The following is a 27,883-nucleotide window of genomic DNA, read 5'->3' on the forward strand; positions in this document are numbered from 1 at the left end:
AATATTGAACCACGTAACATCACCTGACCACACTAGTTAAATACTAACCACCTAACGACACCTGACACCACTAGTCAAATATTAAATCACCTAACGTCAGCTGACATCATTAGTTAAAAATTAAACCACCTAACGTCACCTGACACCACTAGTTAAATATTACACCATGTAACGTCACCTGACTGCACTAGTTAAATATTAAACAATCTAACGTCACCTGACACCACTAGTTAAAAATTAAACCACCAAACTTCACCTGACAGCACTAGTTAAATGTTAAACCACCTAACGTCACCTGACACCAATAGAAACATAGAAACATAGCAGATAGGAGCAGGAGTAGGCCATTCGGCCCCTCGAGCCTGTGGTTGTTGGAGGCCAATCATCTCAGCCCCAGGATATTGCTGCCGGAGTTCCTCAAGGCAGTGTCCTAGGCCCAACCATCTTCAGCTGCTTCATCAATGACCTTCCCTCCATCATAATGTCAGAATGTTTGCTGATGACCCCATGGTGTTCAGTGCCATTCACGTCTCAGATAATGAAGCAGTCCATGCCCACATGCAGCAAGACCTGGACAACATTCAGGCTTGGGCTGATATGTGGCAAGTAACAATCACGCCACACAAGTGCCAGGCAATGACTATCGCTAACAAGCGAGAGTCTAATCACCTCCCCATGACATTTAATGGCATTACCATCGTCGAATCCCCCACCATCAACATCCTGGGGGCAACGTTCCATCTAATTTTTATTTTAGGTATGTAATCCCTTTAACTGGCTGCGTGGCTCATTCAAATTTTTGCGCATGTGCAGTTTCTTCTACATAACAGCTGGTGAGCGGCCTGCGTGGGACCTGCAGACTGCTGCGTGGTTGTGCGGCTTAGCGGGAACATTGCCTGGGGGTCACCATTAACCAGAAACTTAACTGGATCAGCCATATAAATACTGTGGCTACAAGAGCAGGTCAGAGGCTGGGTATTCTGTGGTGAGTGACTCACCTCCTGACTCCCTAAAGCCTTTCCACCATCTACAAGGCACAAGTAAGGAGTGTGATGGAATGCTCTCCACTTGCCTGGATGGGTGCAGCTCCAACAACACTCAAGAAGCTCGAAACCATCCAAGACAAAGCAGCCCACTTGATTGGCACCCCATCCGCCACCTTAAACATTCACTCCCTCCACCACCGGCGTACCGTGGCTGCAGTGTGTACCGTCTACAAGATGCACTGCAGTAACTCGCCAAGGCTTCTTCGGCAGCACCTCCCAAACCCGCGACCTCTACCACCTAGAAGGACAAGGGCAGCAGACGCATGGGAACACCACCACCTCCAGTTCCCCTCCAAATCAGACACCATCCTGACTTGAGAATATATCGCTGTTCCTTCATTGTTGCTGGATCAAAATCCTGGAATTCCCTCCCTAACAGCTCTGTGGGAGTACCTTCACCACACGGACTGCAGTGGTTCAAGAAGGCAGCTCACCACCACCTTCTCAAGGGCAATTAGGGATGGGCAATAAATGCTGGCCTTGCCAGCGATGCCCACATTCCGTGAATGAATAAAAAAATAAAAAAATGACGTACAATATTACATACTCTATTAACTTTAGTTGAGATTGACGAGCCACTGTTTTACATCAGCCAGAGGTGTATAAGCTCAGCAAGACACTCTGTATCCTTCAGTTGTCATGAGTTGCTGCAGTGCGGCTGTAAAGGATGCTGCTTTGCCAGTTAATCCTTTGAAAGTGCAATGATAATGATAGAGTAATTTACCTTTTCTTTCAGACCTGCAAGTAATGCTTGTACTTGTGATTTTTCTTCCTTCATTTTCTCCAGTTCCAATTCCTTCTTTCTGTATTCTTCCTGCAGTGCGAGCAGTTGCTGTTTAGAAACAACATTGTTATTAGCCACAGGGCCAAGTGACTGCTGTACAATTATTAAACACTTCAGGGGTGAAATTGGACATTGGCTTTTACATTTTACTCCACATTCAAAAAGTGTTCCTAACAGCCATTGCTGAAATTGAACTTGGCCAGGGGACGGTAAACAGGCGTCAGGTGCCTGTTATACCACGCGGCCAATATGCAAGTCCACTGACGCCAGCAGAACTGAACATCAGGCGTGTGGTATAACAGGCGGCAAAAGCAATTCCGCCAGTTGAGCGTCCACTGGCCAAGTCCAATTTCAGCATTGGCCATTATGAACATTTTTTAAAATGTGGAGTAAAATATGAAAGTTCCTCATAAAAAGCAATATTGAAATGCATAGGAGTTTTAATCTAAATCATAAACTCCTCCAATATAAGCTGAGTCCCAGCACCCATACTGGGACCATAGCTATTTCCACCTGGAAATTCTGTAAGAACAAACCTCAGCTAAAATGTCAAATTATGATTATGCTCAAGAAACACCTCTGTAATTGCCACATTGAACAATACTGTATTATCAGTATAGCCCAGATATTTATGAGCAATTATATTTTTTACAAACTCTGTGTTCAGAGTCACAACAATGCATTGTTGTCATTAACATTAACAGAAATCATGAAGTGACTGCGGTCAAAAAAACGGAAATATTTTATAAACAGCCTGAGAAAGTGTCTCAGTTTAAGTTACGTAGCCTGTGTACAATGGGTAATCCCCAAAATCGAGATTGGCATTGATGGGCCATCTGGGCCTCTGCGCCCAATCCCCTTGCCTTCACGAGCTGGACCAGGTTCTGCTCCATCCATGGCCAGCAACGCAGGATCATGCAAGTCAATGCCTGCTTCCCCGGGACAGCAGTCATGATGTCTTCATCTTCAGACAATCCTCTGCGCCCGGGCTATTTGAAGGAGAGGGCAGACAGCAAGGACGAGTTTGAGGAGACCGAGATGATCAGACTTCAGCCCTGGTTTGTGAGACAACTGAGACCACCACAAACAGCAGCAGGGTGAAGGTAAAACAAGACCCATGAAAGCACAAAGATCGTTATCACACACACTATAGGCCCCTCAACGCAGCCCTTCAGATGAATGTGTAGATCGGGGGTGCCCCACGAAACAGCCCTGCCAGGGTCTTTAAGGTTATTACACGCTCCACACAGGTGCAAGTCAGGTGGCACGGTGGCATAGTGGTTAGCACTGTTGCCTCACAGCGCCAGAGACCTGGGTTTGAATCCGGCCTCGGGCGACTGTGTGGAGTTTGCACATTCTCCCCGTGTTTGCGTGGGTTTTCTCCGGGTGCTCCAGTTTCCTCCCACAGTCCAAAGCTGTGCAGGTTAGGTTGATTGGCTATGATAAATTGACCCTTAGTGTTAGGGGGATTAAGTATGTGGGGTTACAGGGATAGGGTGGGATATGTATTGGTGTAGGGGTTACGGGGATCAGGTGGGATGTGTGTCAGTGCAGGCTCGATGGGCCAAAATGGCCTCTATCTGCACTGTGGGGTTTCTGTGATTCATGGACAGCTCCGCAGCTGCTACCAGACCATGCTGGGTGCTTGCTTAGCTTGCACCCTTCTTTTACGTGCTGCAGCTGGAGAGGGGTGAGCTGGTCTTCCAACCAGCAGCAGGCCTACTCCTCCACTGGCACCTCCACCTGGTTCCTGCTCACTTATGCACCGCCTATCACATGCTGCACCCTGACTGTCTGAACCCCTGGGGTCGAGGTACCAGAGCTGGTGCTTGTGCCAAGGGATTTCCCAGCCCAAATATACAGATTATTAGTTATTATAAAGAAATATGCTTTGCCATCCAGGTATTTTTTTAACTAAGGTGACTCATACACAGTTGATAAAAGCAAAAGATTGCAGATTCTGGAAATCTGAAATAGAAACAGAAAATGCTGGAAACACTCAGTAGGTCAGGCAGCATCTGTGGGAGAGAAACACAGTTAACATTTCAGGTGTTGCAGTTGTGCTACAGTTAACCGTGATATTGTGATGTAAAGAGTGTTATAGATAGCCCCTGAATTTATCTCACATGTGAGGATACTGTACATAACCCAACCTTTGATGCTTGTGAAATTATTGTTCCTCTTCCTCAGTGGAGGACATTAAAAAACTGAGTTGTTGCTGATTTTGCACTCACTTGTTGCATGCGCTGCATTGCCTGCTTTGCATTCACTTACTTGTTGCATGCCTGCATTGCCTGCTGTGTACTCACTTGTTGCATGCCCTGCATTGGTTAGTTACTTGTTGCATGCCTGCATTGCCTGCTGTGTATGAACTTACTCGTTGCATGCCCTGCATTGCCTGCTGTGTATTCACTTACTCGTTGCATGCCTGCATTGCCTGCTGTGTATTCACTTACTCGTTGCATGCCTGCATTGCCTGCTGTGTATTCACTTATTCATTGCATGCATGCATTGCCTGTTGTGTACTCACTCGTTGCATACCCTGCATTGCCTGCTGTGTATTCACTTACTCGTTGCATACCTGCATTGCCTGTGTATTCACTCACTTGCTGCATGCCTGTAGTATATGTAGGGAAATGGTGTTAGGGAAATTGATGGGGTTGAAGGCCGATAAATCCCCAGGGCCTGATAATCTACATCCTAGGGTACTTAAGGAAGTGGCCCTAGAAATAATAGATGCACTGCCGGTCAACTTCCAAAATTCTATAGACTCTGGAACAGTTCCCATGGATTGGAGGGTAGCTAATGAAACCCCACTATGCAAAAAAGGTGGTAGAGAGAAAACGGAAAATTATGGACCGGAAAGCCTGACATCGGTAGTGGGGAAAATGATAGAGTCCATTATAAAAGATGTAATAGTAGGGCACTTGGAAAACAGTGACAGGATCGGACAAAGTCAACGTGGATTTACAAAAGATAAATCGTGCTTGACTAATCTACTGGAATTTTTTGATGATGTAACTGGTAGAATAGATAAGGGAGAACCAGTGGATGTGCTGTATTTGGACATTCAGAAGTCTTTCGATAATGTCCCACATAAGAGATTAGCGTGCAAAGTTAAAGCACATGGGATTGGGGGTAAGGTACAGACTTGGATAGAGAACTGGTTGGCAGACAGAAACCAAAGAGTTGGAATAAACGGGTCTTTCTCCGAGTGGCAGGCAGTGACTAGTGGGGTACCGCAGGGATCGGTGCTAGGACCCCAGCTATTCACAATATATATTAATGATCCAGATGAGGGAACTAGATGTAATATCTCCAAGTTTGCAGATGACACAAAGCTGGGTGGGCGTGTGTGCTGCGAGGAGGATGCTGAGAAACTCCACTATGAATTGGACAGGTTGGGTGATTGGGCAGATGCATGGCAGATGCAGTATAATGTGGATAAATGCGAGGTTATCCGCTTTGGTGACATAACAGGAAGGCAGAATATTATCTGAACGGCAATAGATTGGGAGAAGGGGAAGTGCAACGAGACCAGGGTGCCATTGTGCACCAGTCGCTGAAGGTAAGCATGCAGATGCAGCACACAGTTAAGAAGGCAAATGGTATGTTGGCCTTCATAGCGAGAGGATTCGAGTACAGGAGCAAGGATGTCTTGCTGCAGTTGTACAGGGCCTTGGTGAGACCACACCTTGAGTACTGTATGCAGTTTTGCTTGCCTTATATGAGGAAGGATGTTATTGCCATGGAGGGAGTGCAGCAAAGATTCACCAGACTGATACCTGGGATGGCAGGAATGACGTATGAGGAGAGATTGGGTCAATTGGGCTTATATTCGCTGGCGTTTAGAAGAATGAGAGGGGATCTCATTGAAACTTATAAAATTCTAACAGGACTAGACAGACCGGATGCAGGAAGGATGTTTCTGATGGCGGGGTAGTCCAGAACCAGGGGTCACAGTTTAAATATAAGGGGTGAGCCATTTAGGACAGAGATGAGGAGGAATTTCTTCACCCAGAGAGTGGTGAACCTGTGGAATTCTCTACCACAGAAGGCAGTTGAGGCCAATTCATTAAATATATTCAAGAAGGAGTTAGATATATTTCTTAAGGCTAAAGGGATCAAGGGATATGGGGAGAAAGCAGGGACAGGGTACAGAATTTGGATGATCAGCCATGATCTTATTAAATGGTGGAGAAGGCTCGAGGGGCCGAATGGCCTACTCCTGCTCCAATCTTCTATGTTTGTATTGCCTGCTGTGTTGTCACTTACTTGTTGCATGCATGCATTGCCTGCTGTGTATTCACTCACTTGTTGCCTGCCCTGCATTGCCTGCTGTGTATTCACCTACTTGTTGCATGCCTGCATTGCCTGCTGTGTATTCACTCACTTGTTGCTTGCCCTGCGTTGCCTGCTGTTTATTCACTCACTTGTTGCATGCCCACCATTGCCTGCTATGTGTTTACTTACTTGTTGCATGCATGCATTGCCTGCTGTGTATTCACTCACTTGTTGCATGCCCTGCATTGCCTGCTGTGTATTGACTCACTTGTTGCATGCCCTGCATTGCCTGCTGTGTATTCACTTACTTGTTGCATGGCTGCTGTGTATTCACTCACTTGTTGCATGCCCTGCGTTGCCTGCTGTTTATTCACACACTTATTGCATGCCCACCATTGCCTGCTACGTATTTACTTACTTGTTGCATGCATGCATTGCCTGCTGTGTATTCTCACTTGTTGCCTGCCCTGCATTGCCTGCTATGTATTCGCTTACTCGTTGTATACCCTGCATTGCCTGCTGTTTATTCACTCATTTGTTGCATGCCCTGCATTGCCTGCTGTGTATTCACTCACTTGCTGCATGCCCTGCATTGCCTGCTGTGTGTTCACTTACTTGTTGCATGCCTGCTGTGTGTTTACTCACTTGTTGCATGCCCTGCGTTGCCTGCTGTGTATTCACTTACTTGTTGCATGCCTGCTGTGTATTCACTCACTTGTTGCATGCCCTGCGTTGCCTGCAGCTTATTCACACTTATTGCATGCCCACCATTGCCTGCTATGTATTTACTTACTTGTTGCATGCATGTATTTCCTGCCATGTATCCACTCACTTGTTGCATGACCTGCATTGCCTGCTGTGTATTCACTCACTTATTGCATGCCCTGCATTGCCTGATGTGTATTCACTCACTTGTTGCCTGCCCTGCATTGCCTGCTGTGTATTCACTTACTCGTTGTATACCCTGCATTGCCTGCTGTTTATTCACTCATTTGTTGCATGCCTGCATTGCCTGCTCTGTATTTACTCATTTGTTGCCTGCCCTGCATTACCTGCTGTATATTCACCCATTTGTTGCATGGCTGCATTGCTTGCTGTGTATTCACTCACTTGTTGCATGCCCACCAGTGCCTGCTGTGTATTAACTTACTTGTTGCATACCCTGCATTGCCTGCTGTGAATTCACTTACTTGTTGCATGTCCTGCATTGCCTGCAGTGTAGTCAATCACTTGTTGCATGCCCGGCATTGACTGCTGTGTATTTATTTACTCGATGCATGCCCTGCATTGCCTGCTGTGTATTCAATTACTTGTTGCATGCATGCATTGCCTGCTGTGTATCCACTTACTTGTTGCATGCCTGCATTGCCTGCTCTGTATTCACTTACTCGTTGCATGCCCTGCATTGCCTGCTGTGTATTCACTTACTTATTGCATGCCTGTATTGCCTGCTGTGTATTCACTTACTCATTGCATACCTGCATTGCCTGCTGTGTATTCACTTACTAGTTGCATGACCTGCATTGCCTGCTGTGTATTCATTTACTTGTTGCATGCCTGCATTGCCTGCTCTGTATTCACTTACTCATTGCATGCCCTGCATTGCCTGCTGTATATTCACTGACTCATTGCATGCCCTGCATTACCTACTGTGTATTCACTCATTTGTTGCAAGCCTGCATTGCCTGCTGTGTATTCACTCACTTGTTGCATGCCCTGCATTGCCTGCTGTGTATTCACTTACTGGTTGCATGCCCTGCAGTACCTGCTGTGTAGTCATTCATTTGTTGCAAGCCTGCGTTGTCTGCTGTTTGTTCACTCACTTGTTGCATGCCCTCCATTGTCTGTTGTGTATTCACTTACTCATTGTCTGCTGTGTCTTCATTTACTTGTTGCAACCCTGCATTGCCTGCTGTGTATTCACTCATTGCATGCATTGCATTGCCTGCTGTGTATTCACTTAATCATGGCCTGCCCTGCATTGCCTGCTGTGTATTTACTTACTTGTTGCAAGCCTGCATTGCCTACTCTGTACTCATTTACTCATTGCATGCTTGCATTGCCTACTGTGTATTCACTTACTTGTTGCATGCCTGTATTGCCTGCTGTGTATTCACTTACTCATTGTATGCCTGCTGTGTATTCACTTACTCGTTGCATGCCCTGCATTGCCTGTTGTGTATTCATTTACTTGTTGCATGCCTGCATTGCCTGCTGTGTATTCACTTACTCATTGCATGCCCTGCATTGCCTGCTGTGTATTCACTGACTCGTTGCATGCCCTGCATTACCTACTGTGTATTCACTCATTTGTTGCAAGCCTGCATTGCCTGCTGTATATTCAATCACTTGTTGCATGCCCTGCATTGCCTGCTGTGTATTCACTTACTGGTTGCATGCCCTGCAGTGCCTGCTGTGTAGTCACTCATTTGTTGCAAGCCTGCGTTGTCTGCTGTTTGTTCACTCACTTGTTGCATGCCCTCCATTGTCTGTTGTGTATTCACTTACTCATTGCCTGCTGTGTATTCATTTACTTGTTGCAACCCTGCATTGCCTGCTGTGTATTCACTCATTGCATGCGTTGCATTGCCTGCTGTGTATTCACTTATTCATGGCCTGCCCTGCATTGCCTGCTGTGTATTTACTTACTTGTTGCAAGCCTGCATTGCCTACTCTGTACTCACTTACTCATTGCATGCTTGCATTGCCTACTGTGCACTCACTCACTTGTTGCTTGCCCTCCATTGCCTACTGTGTATTCATTTACTTGTTGCACGCCCTGCATTGCCTACTGTTTATTTACTTACTTGTTGCATGCCCACAGTGTATTTACTTACTCATTGCATGCCTGCATTGGCTGCTGCGTATTCACTTACTTGTTGCATGCCCTGCATTGCCTTCTGTGCATTCACTTACTCGTTGCATGCCCTGCATTGCCTGCTGTGTATTCACTTACTCGTTGCATTCCTGCATTGACTGCTGTGTATTCACTTACTTGTTGCATGCCCTGCATTTCCTGCTGTGCATTCACTGACTTGTTGAATGCCCTGCAATGCCTGCCATGTATTCACTTACTTGTTACATGCCCTGCATTGCCTGCTGTGTATTCACTTACTCGTTGCATGCCCTGCATTGCTTGCTATGTATTTACTTACTTGTTGCATGCCTGCATTGCCTGCTGTGTATTCACTCACCTGTTGCATGCCCTGCATTGCCTGCTGTGTATTCACTTACTCGTTGTATGCCTGCATTGCCTACTATGTATTCACTTACTTGTTGCATGCCCTGCATTGCCTGCTGTTTATTCACTTACTCATTGCATGCCTGCATTGCCTACTGTGTATTCACTTACTTGTTGCATGCCCTGCCTTGCCTGCTGTGTATTCACTTACTCATTGCATGCCCTGCATTGCCTGCTGTGTATTCACTTACTCGTTGCATGCCCTGCATTGCCTGCTGTGTATTCACTTACTTGTTGAATGCCCTGCATTGCCTACTATTTATTCACTTACTCGTTGCATGCCCAGCATTGCCTGCTGTATATTCACTCACTTGCTTCATGCGCTGCATTGCCTGCTGTGTATCCACTTACTTGTTGCATGCGCTGCATTGCATGTTGTGTATTCACTTACTTGTTGCCTGCCCTGCATTGCCTGCTGTGTTTTCTTACTCGTTGCATGCCCTGCATTGCCTGCTGTTTATTCACTTACTAGTTGCATGCCTGCATTGCCTACTGTGTATTCACTTACTTGTTACATGCTCTGCATTGCCTGCTGTGATTTTACTTACTTGTTGTATGCCTACATTGCCTGTTGTGTAGTAATTTACCTGTTGCATGCATGTTTTGGCTGCTGAGTATGCACTTACTTGTTGCATGCCCAACTTTGCCTGCTGTGCTTTTACTTACTCGTTGCATGCCCTGCATTGCCTGCTGTATATTTACTTACTTGTTGCATGCCTGCATTGCCTGCTGTGTAGTCACTTACTTGTTGCATGCCTACATTGCCTGCTGTGTAGTCATTTACTTGTTGCATGCATGTATTGCCTGCTGTTTATTCACTTATTCTTTGCATGCCCTGCATTGCCTGCTGTATAATCACCTACTCGTTGCATACCCTGCCTTGCCTGCTGTGTATTCACTTACGCGTTGCATGCCCTGCATTGCCTGCTGTGTATTCACTTACTCATTGCATGCCCTGCATTGCCTGCTGTGCATTCACTTACTTGTTGAATGCCCTGCATTGCCTACTGTGTATTCGCTTACTCGGTGCATGCCCAGCATTGCCTGCTGTATATTCACTCACTTGCTGCATGCGCTGCATTGCCTGCTGTGTATCCACTTTCTTGTTGCATGCGCCGCATTGTATGTTGTGTATTCACTTACTTGTTGCCTGCCCTGCATTGCCTGCTGTATATTCACTCACTTGTTGCATGCCCCGCATTGCCTGCTGTGTATTCACTTACTCGTTGCATGCACAGCATTGCCTGCTGTGTATTCACTTACTTGTTGCATGCCATGCATTGCCTGCTGTGTATTCATAGAATCATGGAAAGTTACAGCACGGAAGGAGGCCATTTCGGCCCATCGTGTCCGCGCTGGCCAACAAAGAGCTATCCAGCCTAATCCCACTTCCCAGATCTTGGTCCATAGCCCTGCAGGCTAGAGCATCCCAAGTGCACATCCAAGTACTTTTTACGTGTGGTTAGGGTTCCTGCCTCTGCCACCCTTTCAGGCAGTGAGTTCCAGACCCCCACAACCCTCTGGGTGAAGAAATTTCCCCTCAAATCCCCTCTAAACCTTCCCCCAATTACTTTAAATCTGTGCCCCCTGGTTTTTGACCCCTCTCCTAAGGGAACTAGGTCCTTTCTAGCCACTTTATCTATGCCCCTCATAATTTTATACACCAAAATAAGGTCTGCCCTCAGCCTCCTCTGTTCCAAGGAAAACAGACCCAGCCTATCCAGTCTTTCCTCATAGCTAAGATTCTCTACTCCCGCCAACATCCTTGTAAATCTCCTCTGTACCCCCTCTAGTGCTGAGGCCTAACTAGTGTTTTATACAGTTGAAGCATAACCCCCCTGCTCTTGTATTCTATGCCACGGCTAATAAAGGCAAGCATTCCGTATGCCTTCTAAACCACCTTATCTACCTGGCCTGCTACCTTCAGGGATCTGTGGACATGCACTCCAAGGTGCCTTTGTTCCTCTACATTACTCAGTGTCCTACCATTTAAGGTTATTCACTTTCCTTGTTAGCCCTCCCCAAATGCATTACCTCACACTTCTCTAGATTGTATTCCATTTGCCACTGTTCTGCCCACCTGACCCATCTTCCTTAGGTCTACAGCTTCCTTCTTCAGTATCAACCACACAGCTGATTTTAGTATCATCTGCAAACTTCTTAATCATACCCCCTATATTCAAGTCAAGGTCATTGATATATACCACAAAAAGCAAGGGACCTAGTACTGAGCCCTGCGGAACCCCACTGGAAACAGCCTTCCTGTCACAAAAACACCCATCAACCATTACCCTCTGCTTCCTGTCTCCGAGCCAATTTTGAATCCAACTTGACACTTTGCCCTGGGTCCCATGGGCTTTTAACTTTGTGACCAGTCTGCCATGTGGTACCTTATCAAAAGCCTTGCTAAAGTCCATATACACTACATCAAACACACTACCCTCATCTACCCTCCTTATTACCTCCTCAAATAATTCAATCAAGTTTGTCAGACACGACCTTCCTTTAACAAATCCATGCTGACTATCCTTGATTAATCCGTGTCTTTCTAAATGAAGATTTATCCTGTCCTTCAGAATTCTTTCCAATAATTTTCCCACCACTGAGGTTAGGCTGACTGGCCTGTAATTACTCAGTCTATCCTTTTCTCCTTTTTCACTTACTTGTTGCATGCCCTGCATTGCCTGCTCTGTATTTACTTACTTGTTGCATGCCTGCATTGCCTACTCTGTATTTACTTACTTGTTGCATGCCCTGCATTGCCTGCTCTGTATTTACTTACTTGTTGCATGCCCTGCATTGCCTGCTCTGTATTTACTTACTTGTTGCATGCCCTGCATTGCCTGCTCTGTATTTACTTACTTGTTGCATGCCTGCATTGCCTACTCTGTATTTACTTACTTGTTGCATGCCCTGCATTGCCTGCTCTGTATTTACTTACTTGTTGCATGCCCTGCATTGCCTGCTCTGTATTTACTTACTTGTTGCATGCCCTGCATTGCCTGCTCTGTATTTACTTACTTGTTGCATGCCTGCATTGCCTGCTGTGTATTCACTTACTTGTTGCATGCCCTGCATTGCCTACTCTGTATTTACTTACTTGTTGCATGCCTGCATTGCCTGCTGTGTATTCACTTACTTGTTGCATGCCCTGCATTGCCTACTCTGTATTTACTTACTTGTTGCATGCCCTGCATTGCCTGCTCTGTATTTACTTACTTGTTGCATGCCTGCATTGCCTGCTGTGTATTCACTTACTTGTTGCATGCCCTGCAGTGCCTGCTGTGTATTTACTTACTTGTTGCATGCTTGCATTGCCTGCTGTGTATTCACTTACTTGTTGCATGCCCTGCATTGCCTGCTGTTGAAACTGGAGCTGCTGATCCTTGGTGTGGTTTTCGTCCGTGCGGTAGAAATTTCCCTGTTCATGTTTAAGCAGCTCCACTTCGTTTCTGTATGCATCCAGCTGCCACCTCAGACTGTCATTCTCCTCCTTCAGTGCACGCGCTTGGGCAGCCAGTGCTAAAGTAGGGGGAAATGAAAGATATTAACTGTCTCCACCGTTTTTAGCCAAGGATGCTTACAGTATGTGTCAGGTCAGTCTCCCCTGCTCCAGGAGTCCAATAGTGAGACTGTAAGGGAAGGGTTAATTCTTTATATTAATTTATAGCTTTTGCCTGTTAAGTGGGTTTCAATGTTCAGTGGGAATTCAAAATTACCAGAAAGAGACTTTAGCTGATAAGCATAGGTACATAGGAACAGGAGTAGGCCATTCAGCCCCTCAAGCCTGTTCCGCCAATCAATGAGATCATGGTTGATCTGCATCCTAACTCCATATACCCGCCTTTGCCCCATATTCCTTAATGCCTTTGTTTAACAAAATTCTATCAATCTCAGATTTAAAATTAACAACTTATCTTGCATTAACTGCCGTTTGCAGAAGAGAGCTCCAAACTTCTACCACCCTTTGTGTAGAAGTGTTGCCTAATTTCACTCCTGAATGGTCTGGCTCTAATTTTTAGGCTACGTCCCCTAGTCCTAGAATCCCCAACCAGCGGAAATAGTTTCTCTCTATCTATCCTATCAATTTCCCTTAACATCTTGAATACTTCAATCAAATCACCCCTTAACCTTCTAAATTCCAGAGGATACAACCCTAGTTTATGTAATCTCTCCTCGTAATATATCCCTTGGCATCCTGGTATCATTCTAGTAAATCTACACTGCACTCCCTCCGAAGCCAATACATCCTTCCTAAGGTGTGGTGCTCAGAACTGAGCTTGTAGCATTCAGCTACAAGCTTTCTTTGTCCAAGCCCTGTAGATCTCTCAGCTGTCCTCCTTTGGATTAACTCCTCCAAGAACATATTTGCGCAAGGCAAGTGATAACACATTTGTCGGAGAGTCTTGGGTCCCTGTAACTGGCTCCAACTGAATGATTTGCTTGATAGCTCAGTCAAGGTAAAGCCATGAAAATATGAATGGGAGTTATTCTTGTTCAAACTGAAATCCAGCTAATTGCTGAGGTAATAGTTTCAAACATGCAGTTCCTCACGTAGACAGAGAGAAAAAAAGGGGTGTTAGAAAAGATAATCTAGAATGCGGCAAAGCCTGATCGAGCTTGAGACCGTAACGTGTGAATTCTCCAGTGAAGTATCGCCATAAGTGTGCGATTAAGTGTATATGTAATTGCTATTAATAATAGTTATCGTTGTCTGCTTAATTACTATGATTGCCAAGAAATGCCTTTGAACCCTATTATCTTGCGGAATTACTTATAAGTAAGAACACGCATTCCTAACAAGACCATTGGCATCATGTATGTGTTATTATTGAGTTAACAGGAACTCTATTGAATGCGGGGCACATAGGTAGTTCTAGTAATGATGCTGTTCTGTGCTTTCTGTTGCTCTTCACCTAAAACAAATAGGCCAGTAAAACTACCCCATAATAATAACAATATAAGGCTGTATTTTCAGACAGGTGCTATTCCCATCTGAATCCTTGCTGTACTCATCCTCAATCCCTCTGCTTTTCCAATTCACCCATTAACCTGTCTCTTGCTAATTAGATAATGATTTGGTTTAAAAAAGCAAACAGAGGCATTAGAATCATAGAGTGGCTACAGCACAGAAGGAGGCCATTCGGCCCGTCGAGCCAGTGCCGGCTCTCTGCAAGAGCACTTCAGCTAGTCCTACTCTCCTGCCCTTTCGCCCTGCAAATATTTTTCCTTCAGGTACTTATCCAATTCCCTTTTGAAAGCCACGATTGAATCTGCCTCCATTACCCTTTAAGGCAGTGCATTCCAGATCCTAACCACTCGCTGAGTAAAGAAGTTTTTCCTCATGTCACCTTTGGTTCTTCTGCCAATCACCTTAAATCTGTGTCATCTGGTTCGCGACCCTTCCGCCAAAGGGAACAGTTTCTCTCTATCTACTCTGTTTAGACATCTCATGATTTTGAACACCTCTATCAAATCTCCTCTCAACCGTCTCTGCCCAAAGGAGAACAACCCCAGTCTCTCCATGTAACTGAAGTTCCTCATCCCTGGAACCATTCTTGTAAATCTTTTCTGCACCCTCTATAAGGCCTTCACATCCTTCCTAAAGTGAGTTCCAAGAATTGGACATAATACTCCAGTTGAGGCCGAACCAGTGTTTTATAAAGGTTCATCATAACTTCCTTGCTTTTGTACTCTATGCCTCTATTTATGAAGCCCAGGATCCCATATGCTTTGTTAACTGCTTTCTCAACCAGCCCTGCCACCTTCAATGATTTGTGCACACATACCCCTAGATCTCTCTGTTCATGCACCCCCTTTAGAATTGTACCCTTTAGTTTAAATTGTCTCTCCTCGATTTCCTACCAAAATGCATCACTTTGCACTTTTTTGCATTAAATTTCATCTGCCACGTGCCCACCCATTTCACCAGCCTGTCTATGTCCTCTTGAAGCCTATCACTATCCTCCCCACTGTTCACTATACTTCCAATTTTTGTGTCGTCTGCAAATTTTGAAATTGTGCCCTGTACACCCAAGTATATTAACATATTTCAAGAAAAGCAGTGGTCCTAGTACTGATGCCTGGGGAACATAGAAAACATAGAAGATAGGAGCAGGAGTAGGCCATTGGGCCCCTCGAGCCTGCTCCGCCATTCAATGAGATCATGGCTGATCATCCAAATTCAGTACCCTGTTCCTGCCTTCTCTCCATATCCCTTGATCCCTTTAGCCTTAAGAAATATATCTAACTCCTTCTTGAATATATTTAATGAATTGGCCTCTACGGCCTTCTGTGGTAGAGAAGTCCACAGGTTCACCACTCTCTGGGTGAAGAAATTCCTTCTCATCTCTGTCCTAAATGGCTTATCCCTTATCCTTAGACTGTGACCCCTGGTTCTGGACTCCCCGACCATCGGGAACATCCTTCCCGCGTCCAGTCTGTCTAGTCCTTTTAGAATTTTATAAGTTTCAATGAGATCCCCTCTCATTCTTCTAAACTCCAGCAAGTATAAGCCCAATTGACCCAATCTCTCCTCATACGTCATTCCTGCCATCCCAGGTATCAGCCTGGTGAATCTTCACTGCACTCCCTCCATGGCAAGAACATCCTTCCTCAGATAAGGCAAGCAAAACTGCACACAATACTCAAGATGTGGTCTCACCAAGGCCCTGTACAACTGCAGCAAGATATCCTTGTTCCTGTACTCAATCCCTCTTGCTACAAAGGCCAACATACCATTTGCCTTCTTAACCGCCTGCTGCATCTGCATGCTTACCTTCAGTGACTGGTGCACAAGGACACCCAGGTCTTGTTGCACTTCCCCTTCTCCCAATCTATTGCCATTCAGATAATAATCTGCCTTCCTGTTTTTGACACCAAAGTGGATAACCTCGCATTTATCCACGTTATATTGCATCTGTCATGCTTCTGCCCAATCACCCAACCTGTCCAAATCATACTGGAGTTTCTCGGCATCCTCCTCACAGCACACACGCCCACCCAGCTTTGTGTCATCTGCAAACTTGGAGATATTACATCTAGTTCCCTCGTCTAGATCATTAATATATATTGTGAATAGCTGGGGTCAAAGGACCAATCCCTGCGGTACCCCACTAGTCACTGCCTGCCACTCGGAAAAAGACCCGTTTATTCCAACTCTTTGGTTTCTGTCTGCCAACCAGTTCTCTATCCAAGTCAATACCTTGCCCCCAATCCCATGTACCTTAACTTTACATGCTAATCTCTTATGCGGGACCTTATCAAACACCTTTTGAAAGTCCAAATACACCACATCCACTGGTTCTCCCTTATCTATTTTACCAGTTACATCCTCAAAAAATTCCAGTAGATTAGTCAAGCACAATTTATGCTTTGTAAATCCATGTTGACTTTGTCTGATCACTGTTTTCCAAGTGCTCTGCTATTACATCTTTTATAATGGACTCTAGCATTTTCCCCACTACCGATGTCACGCTTACCGATCTGTAATTCCCCGTTTTCTCTCTACCACCTTTTTTGAATAGTGGCTAACATTAGCTACCCTCCAATCCATGGGAACTGTTCCAGAGACTATCGAATTTTGGAAGATGACCAGCAATGCATCTACTATTTCTAAGGCCACTTCCTTAATACCCTAGGATGTAGATTATCAGGCCCTGGGGATTTATCGGCCTTCAATCCCGCCAATTTCCCTAACACCATTTCCCTACAAATACTGATTTCTTTCAGTTCCTCCCTTTCATTCGACCCTATGTTCCCCGACATCTCTGGGAGGTTATTTGTGTCCTCCTTTGTGAAGACAGAACCAAAGTATGTATTTAATTGGTATGCCATTTCTTTGTTCCCCATTATAAATTCCCCTGAGTCTGACTGCAAGGGACCTACGCTTGACTTCACCAATCTTTTTCTCTTCACATATCTATAAAAGCTTTTACAGTCAGTTTTTATGTTCCCTGAAAGCTTACTCTCATACTCTATTTTCCCCTTCTTAATTAATCCCTTTGTCCTCCTTTGTTGAATCCTAAACTGCTCCCAAACCTCAGGTTTACTGCTTTTTCTGGCCAATTTATATGTCCTCTCCTTGGATCTTATGCTATCCCTAATTTCCCTTGTTAGCCACGGTTGAGTAACCTTTTATGTTTTATTTTTATGCCAAACTGGGATGACCAAATTCTGTCGTTCATCCATGCAATCTTTGAATGTTTGCCATGGCCTATCCACCGTCAACCCTTTGAATGACATTCCCCAATCAATCCTACCCAACTCGCGCCTCATACCATCGTAGTTTCCTTTATTTAAATTGAGGACCCTAGTCTCTGAGTCAATTACTTCACTCTCCATCTTAATGAAGAATTCTATCATATTATGATCGCTCCGACCCAAGGGGCCTCGCACAACAAGATTTCTAATTAATCCTTTCTCATTACATAATGCCCAGTCCAAGATGGCCTGTCTCTAGTTGGTTCCTCGACATATTGGTCCAGGAAACCATCCCGTATACACTCCAGGAATTCCTCCTCCACAGTATCGTTACTAATTTGGTTAGCCCAATCTATATGTAGATTAAAGTCACCCATGATAACTGCTGTGCCCTTATTGCACGCTTCTCTCATTTCCCTTTTAATGCCATCCCCAACCTCCACCTTACTGTTTGGAGGTCTATATACCACTCACACTAATGTTTTCTGCCCCTTGGTATATCTCAGTTCTACCCATACAGATTCCACATCATCAGAGCTAATATCCTTCCTTACAATTGTGTTAATCCCCTCTTTAACCAGCAATGCTACCCCACCTCCTTTTCCTTTTTGCCTATTTTTCCTGAATATTGAATACCCCTGGATGTTGATTTCCCAGCCTTGGCCACCCTGGAGCCATGTTTCCGTAATCACAATCATACCATATTAGTTTACCTCTATTTGCGCAGCTAATTCATCCACCTTATTACGAACTCCACTGCATACCTTCCTACAGTCCGAAAAACAACCGGTCACCACTACTCTCTGTTTCCTGTCACTTAGCCAATTTTGTATCCATGTTGCCATTGTTCCTTTTATTCCATGGGCTTCAACTTTGCTGGCAAGCCTATTTATCAAATGCCTTTTGGAAGTCCATGTACACCATGTCAACCGCATTGCCCTCTTCAACCCTCTCTGTTATCTCCTCAATAAACTCAATCAAGTTAGTTGAACATGATTTGGCTTTATCAAATCCGTGCTGGCTTTCCTTAATTAATCCACACTTATCCAAATTACTATTAACTTTGTCCTGAATTATCATTTCTGAAAGCTTCCCCCTACCGAAGTTAAATTGACTGGCCTGTAGATATTGGGTTTATCTTTACACCCTTTTTTGAACAAGGGTGTAACATTTACAATTCTCCAGTCCTCTGGTGCCACCCCCGTATCTAAAGAGGATTGGAAGATTATGGCCAGTACCTCTGCAATTTCCACCTTTACTTCTCAGCATCCTAGGATGCATCCCATCTGGTCCTGGTGACTTAAGTACAGCCAGCCTTTCTAGTACCTCCTCTTTATCAATTTTTAACCCATCCACCTCTTTATCAATTTTTAACCCATCCAGTATCTCAACTACCTCCTCTTTCACTATGACTTTGGCAGCATCTTCTTCCTTGGTGAGACAGATGCAAAGTATTCATTTAGTACCTCAGCGATGCCCTATGCGTAGGTCTCCATTTTGGTCCCTAATCGGCACCACCCTTCCTTTTACTACTGATTTACTATTTATATGCCTATAAAAGACTTTTGGATTCCCTCTTACATGCTCGTCCGGGAACTTGTTGGAAGGTATACCCTTATATCTAATAAACCACTGTCCAGAAGAGATTTTGTAAGTAAATCTAATAAACAGCCATGTCCACGAAGTGTAGCTCCACAGTATGATTTTTGTACTGCATTTGTACATTGTTCATGGTAGAAATAACTTGCATTGATATGGTATTTTATCACATCCTCAGGCTGTCCCAAAGTATTGCACATCAACTGGATTACTTTTGAAATGTAATCACTGTTGTTACGCAGGTAAACACAGTAATTAACACACAGCATGATCCCCACAAACAGAAAATGAAAGCTTGATCAATTAATTAATTTTCTGAGTCATGTTGGTTGAGGGAGGAATGTTGGCCAAGAACGTCTGGAGAACACACTGCCCTTTTTTGAAAAGTGTCATGGGACCTAAGAGGAACAAGAGACATGGGGCTAGAAATTCATCTGTTGAGCGTCACTCCATAGTGCCATGAAATGGCGATAAAATGTTGGCTAGCTGGTGGTGGGTCCCACGGCGGCTGTCATATTCCTCTCTCCCTTTGCGCTGCCGGTAACTGGTAGTGCCCTGAAAGGAAAAATGGCGGCGTGGTGACGTCAAATGGCGTGCAACACCAACATAACGTCACCAATGCAAACTTCGACCCTAGCGCTGAATTCAGTGCTGGGTCCTAAGCACGCCAGGCAAGCAGGCTGTCAGTGATGATTTCTGCACTTCTTAAAGGGACACACACATCATTCAGGTAAATTTGGATTTAAGGTTTTGGACTGGGTTTTTATGATTTTATTGACGTTGTGGCTTGCTGCAATAGATGTGGTTAAAACGAATTTCTCCCCCTTTGAATTAGCATCTCATCCAAATAGACAGCACCTCTGACAATACAGCACTCCTTCAGTAGTACACTGAACTGGGCCTAAATTATGTGCTGAAGTCCTGGTGCACCTTTTGACTCACAGGTCAGATTGCTACTAACTGAGCCAAGCTGGCACCACGTTATATTTTCACCAGCAGATGCCTGTGCCTATCTGGGGACAGTACCGTAGTGCCTATCTCATTGGACTAGTAATCCAGAGAACGGTGAGGTCAAATCCCACCATGACAGTTTGAGAATTTGAATTCAGTTTAAAGAATCTGGAACTAAAAAACTGGTAGCAGTAAAAGTGTTGGATCGTCGTACTAACCCAACTGGCACACTGCTGTGCTTTAGGGAATGAAACCTGCTGTCCCTTAAAATGGAAATGAGGAATTTCTTCTCTCACAGGGTCATGAATCTTTAGAATTCTCTGCCCCAGAGAACTGTGGAGGCAGAGTCATTGAAAATATTCAAGGCTGAGATAGAGATTTTTGAAAAACAGGGGGATCAAGGGTTATGGGGAGTAGGCAGGAAAGTGGAGTTGAGGCCAAGATCAGATCCATGATCTTATTGAATGGCGGAGCAGGTTCGAGGGGCCAAATGGCCTACTCCTGCTCCTATTTCTTATGTTCTTATGTTCTTACTCGGGCTGGCCTATGTGACCCTAGTCCCACACCAATGTGATTGACTCTTAACTGCCTTCTGAAGTGACTGAGCAAGCCACTCAGTTAGGGCAGCTAGGGATGGGCAATAAATGTCGGCCTTGCCAGAGACACCCACATCCAGAGAATGAATATAAAAAAAAGTTTTAATTAAACACAGAGAACAGCACAAGCTGCCTGTTTGCATTAGTCTGCTTATTGCTCTTAAACTGGCAAGTCACAAGTGAATGGCATTCTGTGAATGAATTGCACACAGACACAAGTAGATTTTTGCACAATTATAATTTACAGGAAAAGGAATATTCAACAATAACTTCAGGGGAGGCTGAAGCTCAGTGCTTTACTGAAAGCTGCTGCAGGGACACAGCAGACCAGTGACGGGATTAAGGAATGTTGCACCCGATTATATGTTCGGTCGTTACTTGAGGCTTCTGACTGTAAACTGGCAGTGTTGCCATTAATTTATCACTGAACTGCTAATACAATGTATTCACTACAGCAATAAAACAACCAGCGAGAAACTGTCTCATCAAAAAGAAGCAGAATTCCTAAATAAATCAGTTTAACAATTTGGAAAGTTATGGACACACTCAGCTGCTGGATTCAGGAACATTCTACATTACGGATTTATTTTTAACCATTTATTTGGAAGATGACATGAGTAATTTAAGCTACCTAAAGAGTCTCAGATTAAACAAAATGGGGACGAAATTGGACCTTATTTCGCATCGTTTCTTGTGCACAAAATGGGGGCAAAAAGGTCTAATTTCATGGGGCTACGTCCTGTACCCCATGGGCGCCTGAAATACATATTCAGGTGTCCATGGCAACCGCTTTAAACAGGCATTAGGCTTGTTGCCGATGCTGATGAGGACCTAACCCCTCTCCAAGTGTTCAGAAACTGAGCATGCATGTGCCGGGAACACTCCGCTGAGTTTTTTCTGGTTCCTTCTGTGGTCTTAAAGGGACTTTTGGAGGCCAACAACATAAAGGTAAGTTTTTTCTTTTTTAATTAACTTGGAATAGGAGGAGCAGGGATGTTCCCTCTGGCTCCACGGCACTAACTGCGGGCCACTGCCAGATCCCCGTCCTGTTCTCCTCTCCCAGGTGATATTGTTTTAATTTACTAAGTATCCCATTGTAACTAGCAAATGGTTCTGTCTAGTTCCTAAAGTCATTTTCAGTTATTTAAAATCAGGTTACTACCAAATGGTGGATTGACACCGTGATTGAAAACGCGTATTTTTTTGTGATAAACCCATTTTCAGCCGTATCGATCAAACTGCACCAAGTCTTAAATATATCAAGGAATATCTTTGAAAGCAAAAACATCTTCTTTTAAAAATTACATTGTAAAACGCTGCCCGACTGTGCTGGTTCGCAGCAGATTTTGCATTCGGCGATATGCAAATGAGTTTGAGTGGAAACTCGAGAAATAAAAACACTTTTCAAAATGTGCACAACTTTGGGTGCAATTAGCGCCCGGATTGCCGATTGTGCCCAAGTGGACCGAAACGCTACCCAGGCTTTCCAATACAAGTGCCCAGTCTTCGTGCTAGCAGGTTTAAGCACATGGGAGAGAATGAGCATCACAGCTGATCTTAACCTCCCGAATCTGACTGCATATGCATGCACTTTCCAGCAAGACTCTGGACACTAATTTTGTCCTCCCTTAGCCTGAGGACAAGCAGGCCAATCGCTGCTCCTCCAGGCCGCCCTGGTTAAATGGGCACAGCCTGGGGACCAGACCACGACTTCCTAATTTATATGGTTCAGTAGCAGACCATACTGACTCAACAACATGAAGCCAGTGCTCATTTTCTAATGTGTGTGTAAATTACAATGTTATTAGGGATATCTCTCCAGAGTTATTTCATTACATCCAAACATTGTTATCTAATTTTCCAGTTCGTTTCATCATATATTCAACTTTTAGAAAGGTTGCCATGTAGTTTGTTTATACATTGCCTTTTTCACTCCAAGGAGTTCACCATTATAAACGTAATGGGGATAGAAACACCGGGGTAACGTTACTGTGTTTCCACTCCTGGCAGGGACCCTCCCTCACAGCCCATTCCATAGTTGGCCGTAACTCCAATCCACAACCTTCACCAGTTTCCAGTTAATCATGTTAAAGACTGGAAAATCAAGCAGAAGACGACAGAATATTTATGCTAAGGTTCAATCACCATGGCAACAGCTTTTGAGAAAGGTAGCTTCGGAAGGGGCAAGGAGAGTTTAAACGGCAACTTGCAAGACAGCTTAACAATTGCACCCTTTAGGGAAGAGTGCTGGGCTGAATCCACCGGAGCCATTACCGAAACACACCGTCCAGTCGGTGCCTCAGAGGTCAATATTGCACTACATATACGAAATATCTAACACTTTTAGGAAAACATTACTGGACAGACAAAACACTGGCTGTAATCACAAGCAGATGTATAAAAGCAGACTGATGGAAAAGATGTTGAATTCTTCAAAACAGCTGTTGCTTGGGCAGTTGAGGTCAGCAGTGCAATAGCTCTATATGGGTTAAGACTTAATAAGTGATAAAGAAGAATCAGAAAAGAACGGCTTGGATTCTCCACTGAACTTCCACCTGATTGGGGTGGTAAACAGAGTAAAATGCATTCTTAAAAGTCCACTACCCGCACCTGCATTCTCTTCTGAAGAATCCTCCAGCACCCTTTGAGTGCTATATTTAAATGAGGTCACGGGGCATAACTAACCCATCTGCCTCATTCCCCTCCAAAAACGCCCTGAAGCTGCCACAAATAATTACCGCCACTATATCACCATTTAAGGCGTATCAGCCAAAGGCCTGTTGCGCCTCTTGGCCGCTGGGCTGGGTTGACTGGCTCAGGCTGAGCTCCAGACCTTGCAGTCGGGTCCCAATTACCACACGCTCCAAAGGACCCGCTGGCTTTGGGCAAGTGTCCTTGCTGCCTGCCCAGGAGAGCAGGTTAAAAATTAGAACCTGTCAGCTCCCAGTGACTCAAGGGTAACTTGGGGTATTTTAATAAAGAAAGAGAAAGAACTTGCATTTACATAACACCTTTCACTACCTCAGGATGTCTCAAAGCGCTTTACAGCTAATTAAGTACTTCTGAAGTGTAGTCACTGTTGTAATATAGGGAAACGCAGCACACAATCTGCGCACAGCAAGCTCCTGAAACAGCAATATGATAATGGACAGATAATCTGTTATAGTGATGTTGATTGAGGGATAATTATTGGCCAGAACACGAGGGAGAATTCCCCTGCTTTTCTTCGAAATAGTGCCATGGGATCTTTTGCATTCACCTAAGCGGGCAGATGGGGCTTCGGTTGAACGTCTCATCCAAAAGATGGCACCTCTGACAGTGCAGCACTCCCTCACTGGAGTGTCAGCCTAGAGTTTTGTATTCATGTCTCTGGAGTGGGACTTGAACCCATAACCTTCTGACTCGGAGGCAAGAGTGCTGTCAACTGAGCCACGGCTGACACTGCCCAGTTAGCTACCCAACTGACCGATTTCTGCCATGCGGGCAGGGTTAAAAATCTACCCCAATGTCTCCACAGGCAGCAGTTTGAGATTTTAGAACATTGAATTGAATCGCTTATACTGAACTTGTACAGAACAGCGCCTGTGCCAGCATTTATTTTTAAATGATTAAAAACAGATTAAAATTATGTTCATCATTGTTTTTGTGCAACAAAGCTCATGGCAATGATATCGTAGAGAATGTATTTTTTAATGGGTAAAAGCCTTCATAACACTTTAAAGCACATACATCATTTATTGTTTACACAGAGGCAATTGAAGAGCTATGTGTGGCTCAATTCCACCAGGAGAACTACTGTCTGTACCAGTGAAGGGCAACACTGCCTTGATTTTTTTGCAACTGGATCCTTCCAAACAGCATCTGGTAACCTTTGCCACATTAGTCAAGCAGCAGCTCAGCACTACATAATGAAGGTGACTAATACTCCATATCCTTCCCAGTGCAATCAGAGAAACAGAGAGAGAGCAAGCAAGCCAATTCTACAGACTGGCAGGATTTTCATAGGTGCAACATCACTAAAAACAGATTATCTGGTCATTATCACATTGCTGTTTGTGGGAGCTTGCTGTGCGCAAATTGGCTGCTGTGTTTCCTACATTACAACCGTGACTACACTTCAAAAAGTACTTCTTTGGCTGTAAAGTGGATTGGGACGTCTGGTGGTCCCAAAAGGCGCTATATAAATGCAAGTCTTTCTTTCAAGGGGCACTCGATGGAATGCATATGGTAATCAAAACCCCGAATAACAACTTCCTCAATCTGATGAATGACAAAAGCTGTCATCCCATTAATGTGTAGCTAATGTGCCTTTAAATGAACTGTCTCTCAATATTATCAAAACCTCTATGGCAGGCAATGTAAGTTGGCAGAGTGGTTGTGCGTTAAGATGATGCTTGAGTGTTTCCAGAGGGTCCTTTTTTGTGTAAGTGAGTTTCCCTGACACTCAAGATTCTGACAGAGATACAATATGAGAGTAAGGAGGCTCCATCAGTGGTACAGGCATCTGTGTACTGGCAACACGGCCTTGGCTCACTGTGCTCACCCCTGTGAGGCCACTGAATCTCTTCCTACACTTGGGGTGGTGGAGTTGGCACTGACAGCTACTGCCACCTCATTCCATACAGCCTCAACCACCCTCTCATGGGGATTCCTGCTCTCACCATTTAACAATTGATCCCTTTTAGCCCTTACTTCAGCCAGTAAAACCTCCATGGGTGCATCTGAGAATCTGGGAGTCCTTCCTGCTGTCGTTCCTTCACACATCTTTTACTTGTGCTTCTTGCTTCTTTGTAAAGGGTCCAATAGCACTTTATTTCTCTCCCTCCGAGCAGCTGTAATCCAACAATAGTGGTAGCATGGTTCCTAACCCACTCTGAATGTACAATGAGGGTGTGGGAGGAAAGTTAAGTGGGTTAATAGCGGAGAGATGCGAGTGGGCCGCGCCGTGGTCGGGCTTGAGAGGCAGAAGGCTGTCAGGCCTCAGGATAGTGTCGATCGCTGTGAAGGAAAGGTGCTTAGCTTCTCTCAGGCTCTATCTTGTTGTTGCCTTCCCCTCTCAGATCCTTCAAGTGGGCTTAAGGCTAGCGATACCAGCTCTGGTTGGACGTATCCTGGAAGTTTCATCACATGACCTCTTGCCACCAACCGCTCCACCCAGACAAACAGTCTTTCTTCTCCATCTCTAATCATTTTTATAACTAATATTTAAAATTTTCACTGCAAATGAATATTAATTCTCCTTTATTTTAATGTCCCTATGATGTTTCTCTTGGGCTGTTCACAATTCTTCAATTCCTGGAGACTCCAGGGCAATCCTGGAGGGTTGGCGGCCCTACCTAAGGCCCAATTCTTCATGGTGCCCCTCAAAATGGACTCCCACTGAGCATTGAGGGATGATCATGAGATAGGGGACAGTTATGCCCCCTCGCCCCTCACTTCCATGGCTGCACCTTCTTGGAATGAGACGCTCCAACTCCCCCCTCCCCCCCCCCCCCCCCCGGGATACCCCAGGAAATCTCTAAGCTATGTAAAGGGAGCGGAGACCAGGCGTAATAAAATTCTCTTATCCCTTTTTCCTGTGCTTTGCGCCCGGGAACTGAGGATCTTTGGGGAGACTTTCACTGTTATCACACGAAAGTAATACAAAAGCACATCTGTGAGTTCGGTATTGCCTCTAGATTATGATTTTTTTTCATTAAAATGTAATTCTTTTTCTGTTATTGCCTGTCACACTATTATCTCCACAGCAGCAGGTCTGACATGGAACATCGAAAGATTCTGAGGGTTGAATAAAGATTGTATTTGTACTGCAGTCTTCAGTTAAGTATAAGTACTCTGCAGTGTAGTGAGAGTTAGAGTCTGAGAATCAGCACCTGTCCTGAGTGATAATACCAACTCACAGGACAGCTTCACACTGGAATTCAAAACCCCTGATGAATTACCTGCGGAACTTGGTAAATTTAAAACTCTGCTCTGCTATTGCAGCTTCATCTAATGACTTGAATGTCCAAATGATTAGTAATACAAGGTGTAATTACAGTGAGGGCAGATGTTAGCCAATTTAATGAGAAACTGCAATTTGTAAAACAGACTGTTGGCACGATGTTAGTTCATTTGACACGGTTTTGGAAACAGTTTACAGTATATATTCACACACACACAGTGACCTGTGTGGAAAGAGGAATATATTAAAACCAAAGCAGTCAAAATGTAGAATGTACTTTCATTCTGTTGCCCTTCCCTTGTCTAAAGAGAGCAGGGTGGTAAACAGCTTGGTGCAGAATTGGCACTGTATTATTCTAACCCTATCCCCATCTAGGGAGGCTTCAAATAGAGAGCCTCGCATTGCAAAGTAATCCCTCATCTGTTGGTGTGCTATCACTGCGCACCGGAAATTTCAGGCTGCAAAGATTTCTCTGAAATAAAACTAGTCTACGTAGAAGAAAGGAAGGAAGGAAGGAAGTAAATACTTTTTGAAGTGTAGTCACAGTTGCGATGTATATTTTAATACTGGGGCCTCCTTATAATCTCACTTTCAGAGCGCAATTTCCAACAGCCTAACAGGATCTTTAATGCAGGAATATGCCTCTTAAAGTGAGTTTGCATTTCCAACAACAACACCTTGGCCGGAATTTTCCCTGCGTGCGGGTTTGGAGGCGGGTTGGCTGTAAAAATAGCAAAAATAGGCAGCGCGTTGGGAACCTGCCATCATCCCGCCTCCCCGCGCCATTAACTCGGGCGCGTTTGCCAGCGCGCCACAGACCCAATCGGGAGAGGTGGGCGACCTCATTAAATGCTTGTTATTTAGACCCTTACCAGGCTTTTTAACTGCAGCTTTTGAGTTTAACGGCAGGAGCACGGGAAGCACGCAGCTCGGGATCCTCGCCTGTGAAGGGGTGGTGGAAGCTCAGTGGCCATTGTGCGAGAGCATTCATTGACAACTGGGAATACCAGATAAATAGACACACCTTACACCTCAATAGTTGTCTAAGGGAAAGAACATAAGAACATAAGGAGCAGGAGTAGGCCATACGGCCCCTCGGGCCTGCTCCGCCATTCAATAGGAAAGGCTGTTGCTGACTCCATTCTATGCACAGATTTAGGTTTCTGGAGACTGCAGGTCATTTCTGCAACCTCGGAAGTCACTCTCACCACATTGCTACTCAGTATTAGAACATTG

General features: G+C 44.7%; 1 protein-coding gene across 1 annotated transcript in view; it reads right to left on the reverse strand.

Moving 5' to 3' along the window:
- The window catches only part of enox1 (ecto-NOX disulfide-thiol exchanger 1), a 980,064-nt gene that overhangs the window by 132,387 nt on the left and 819,794 nt on the right, over positions 1–27,883 (reverse strand). The window contains exons 9-10 of the mRNA XM_086006510.1: positions 12,693–12,877; positions 1,771–1,878 (exon numbers count right to left, since the gene is read on the reverse strand). Coding sequence (XP_085862636.1) covers positions 1,771–1,878; positions 12,693–12,877 — 293 coding nt within the window. The remainder of the gene's footprint in view (positions 1–1,770; positions 1,879–12,692; positions 12,878–27,883) is intronic.

This window comes from Somniosus microcephalus, chromosome 14 (genome assembly GCF_052327205.1).
Source record: "Somniosus microcephalus isolate GS21.2 chromosome 14, FLI_Smic_1.0, whole genome shotgun sequence".
Lineage (NCBI taxonomy): Eukaryota > Metazoa > Chordata > Chondrichthyes > Squaliformes > Somniosidae > Somniosus > Somniosus microcephalus.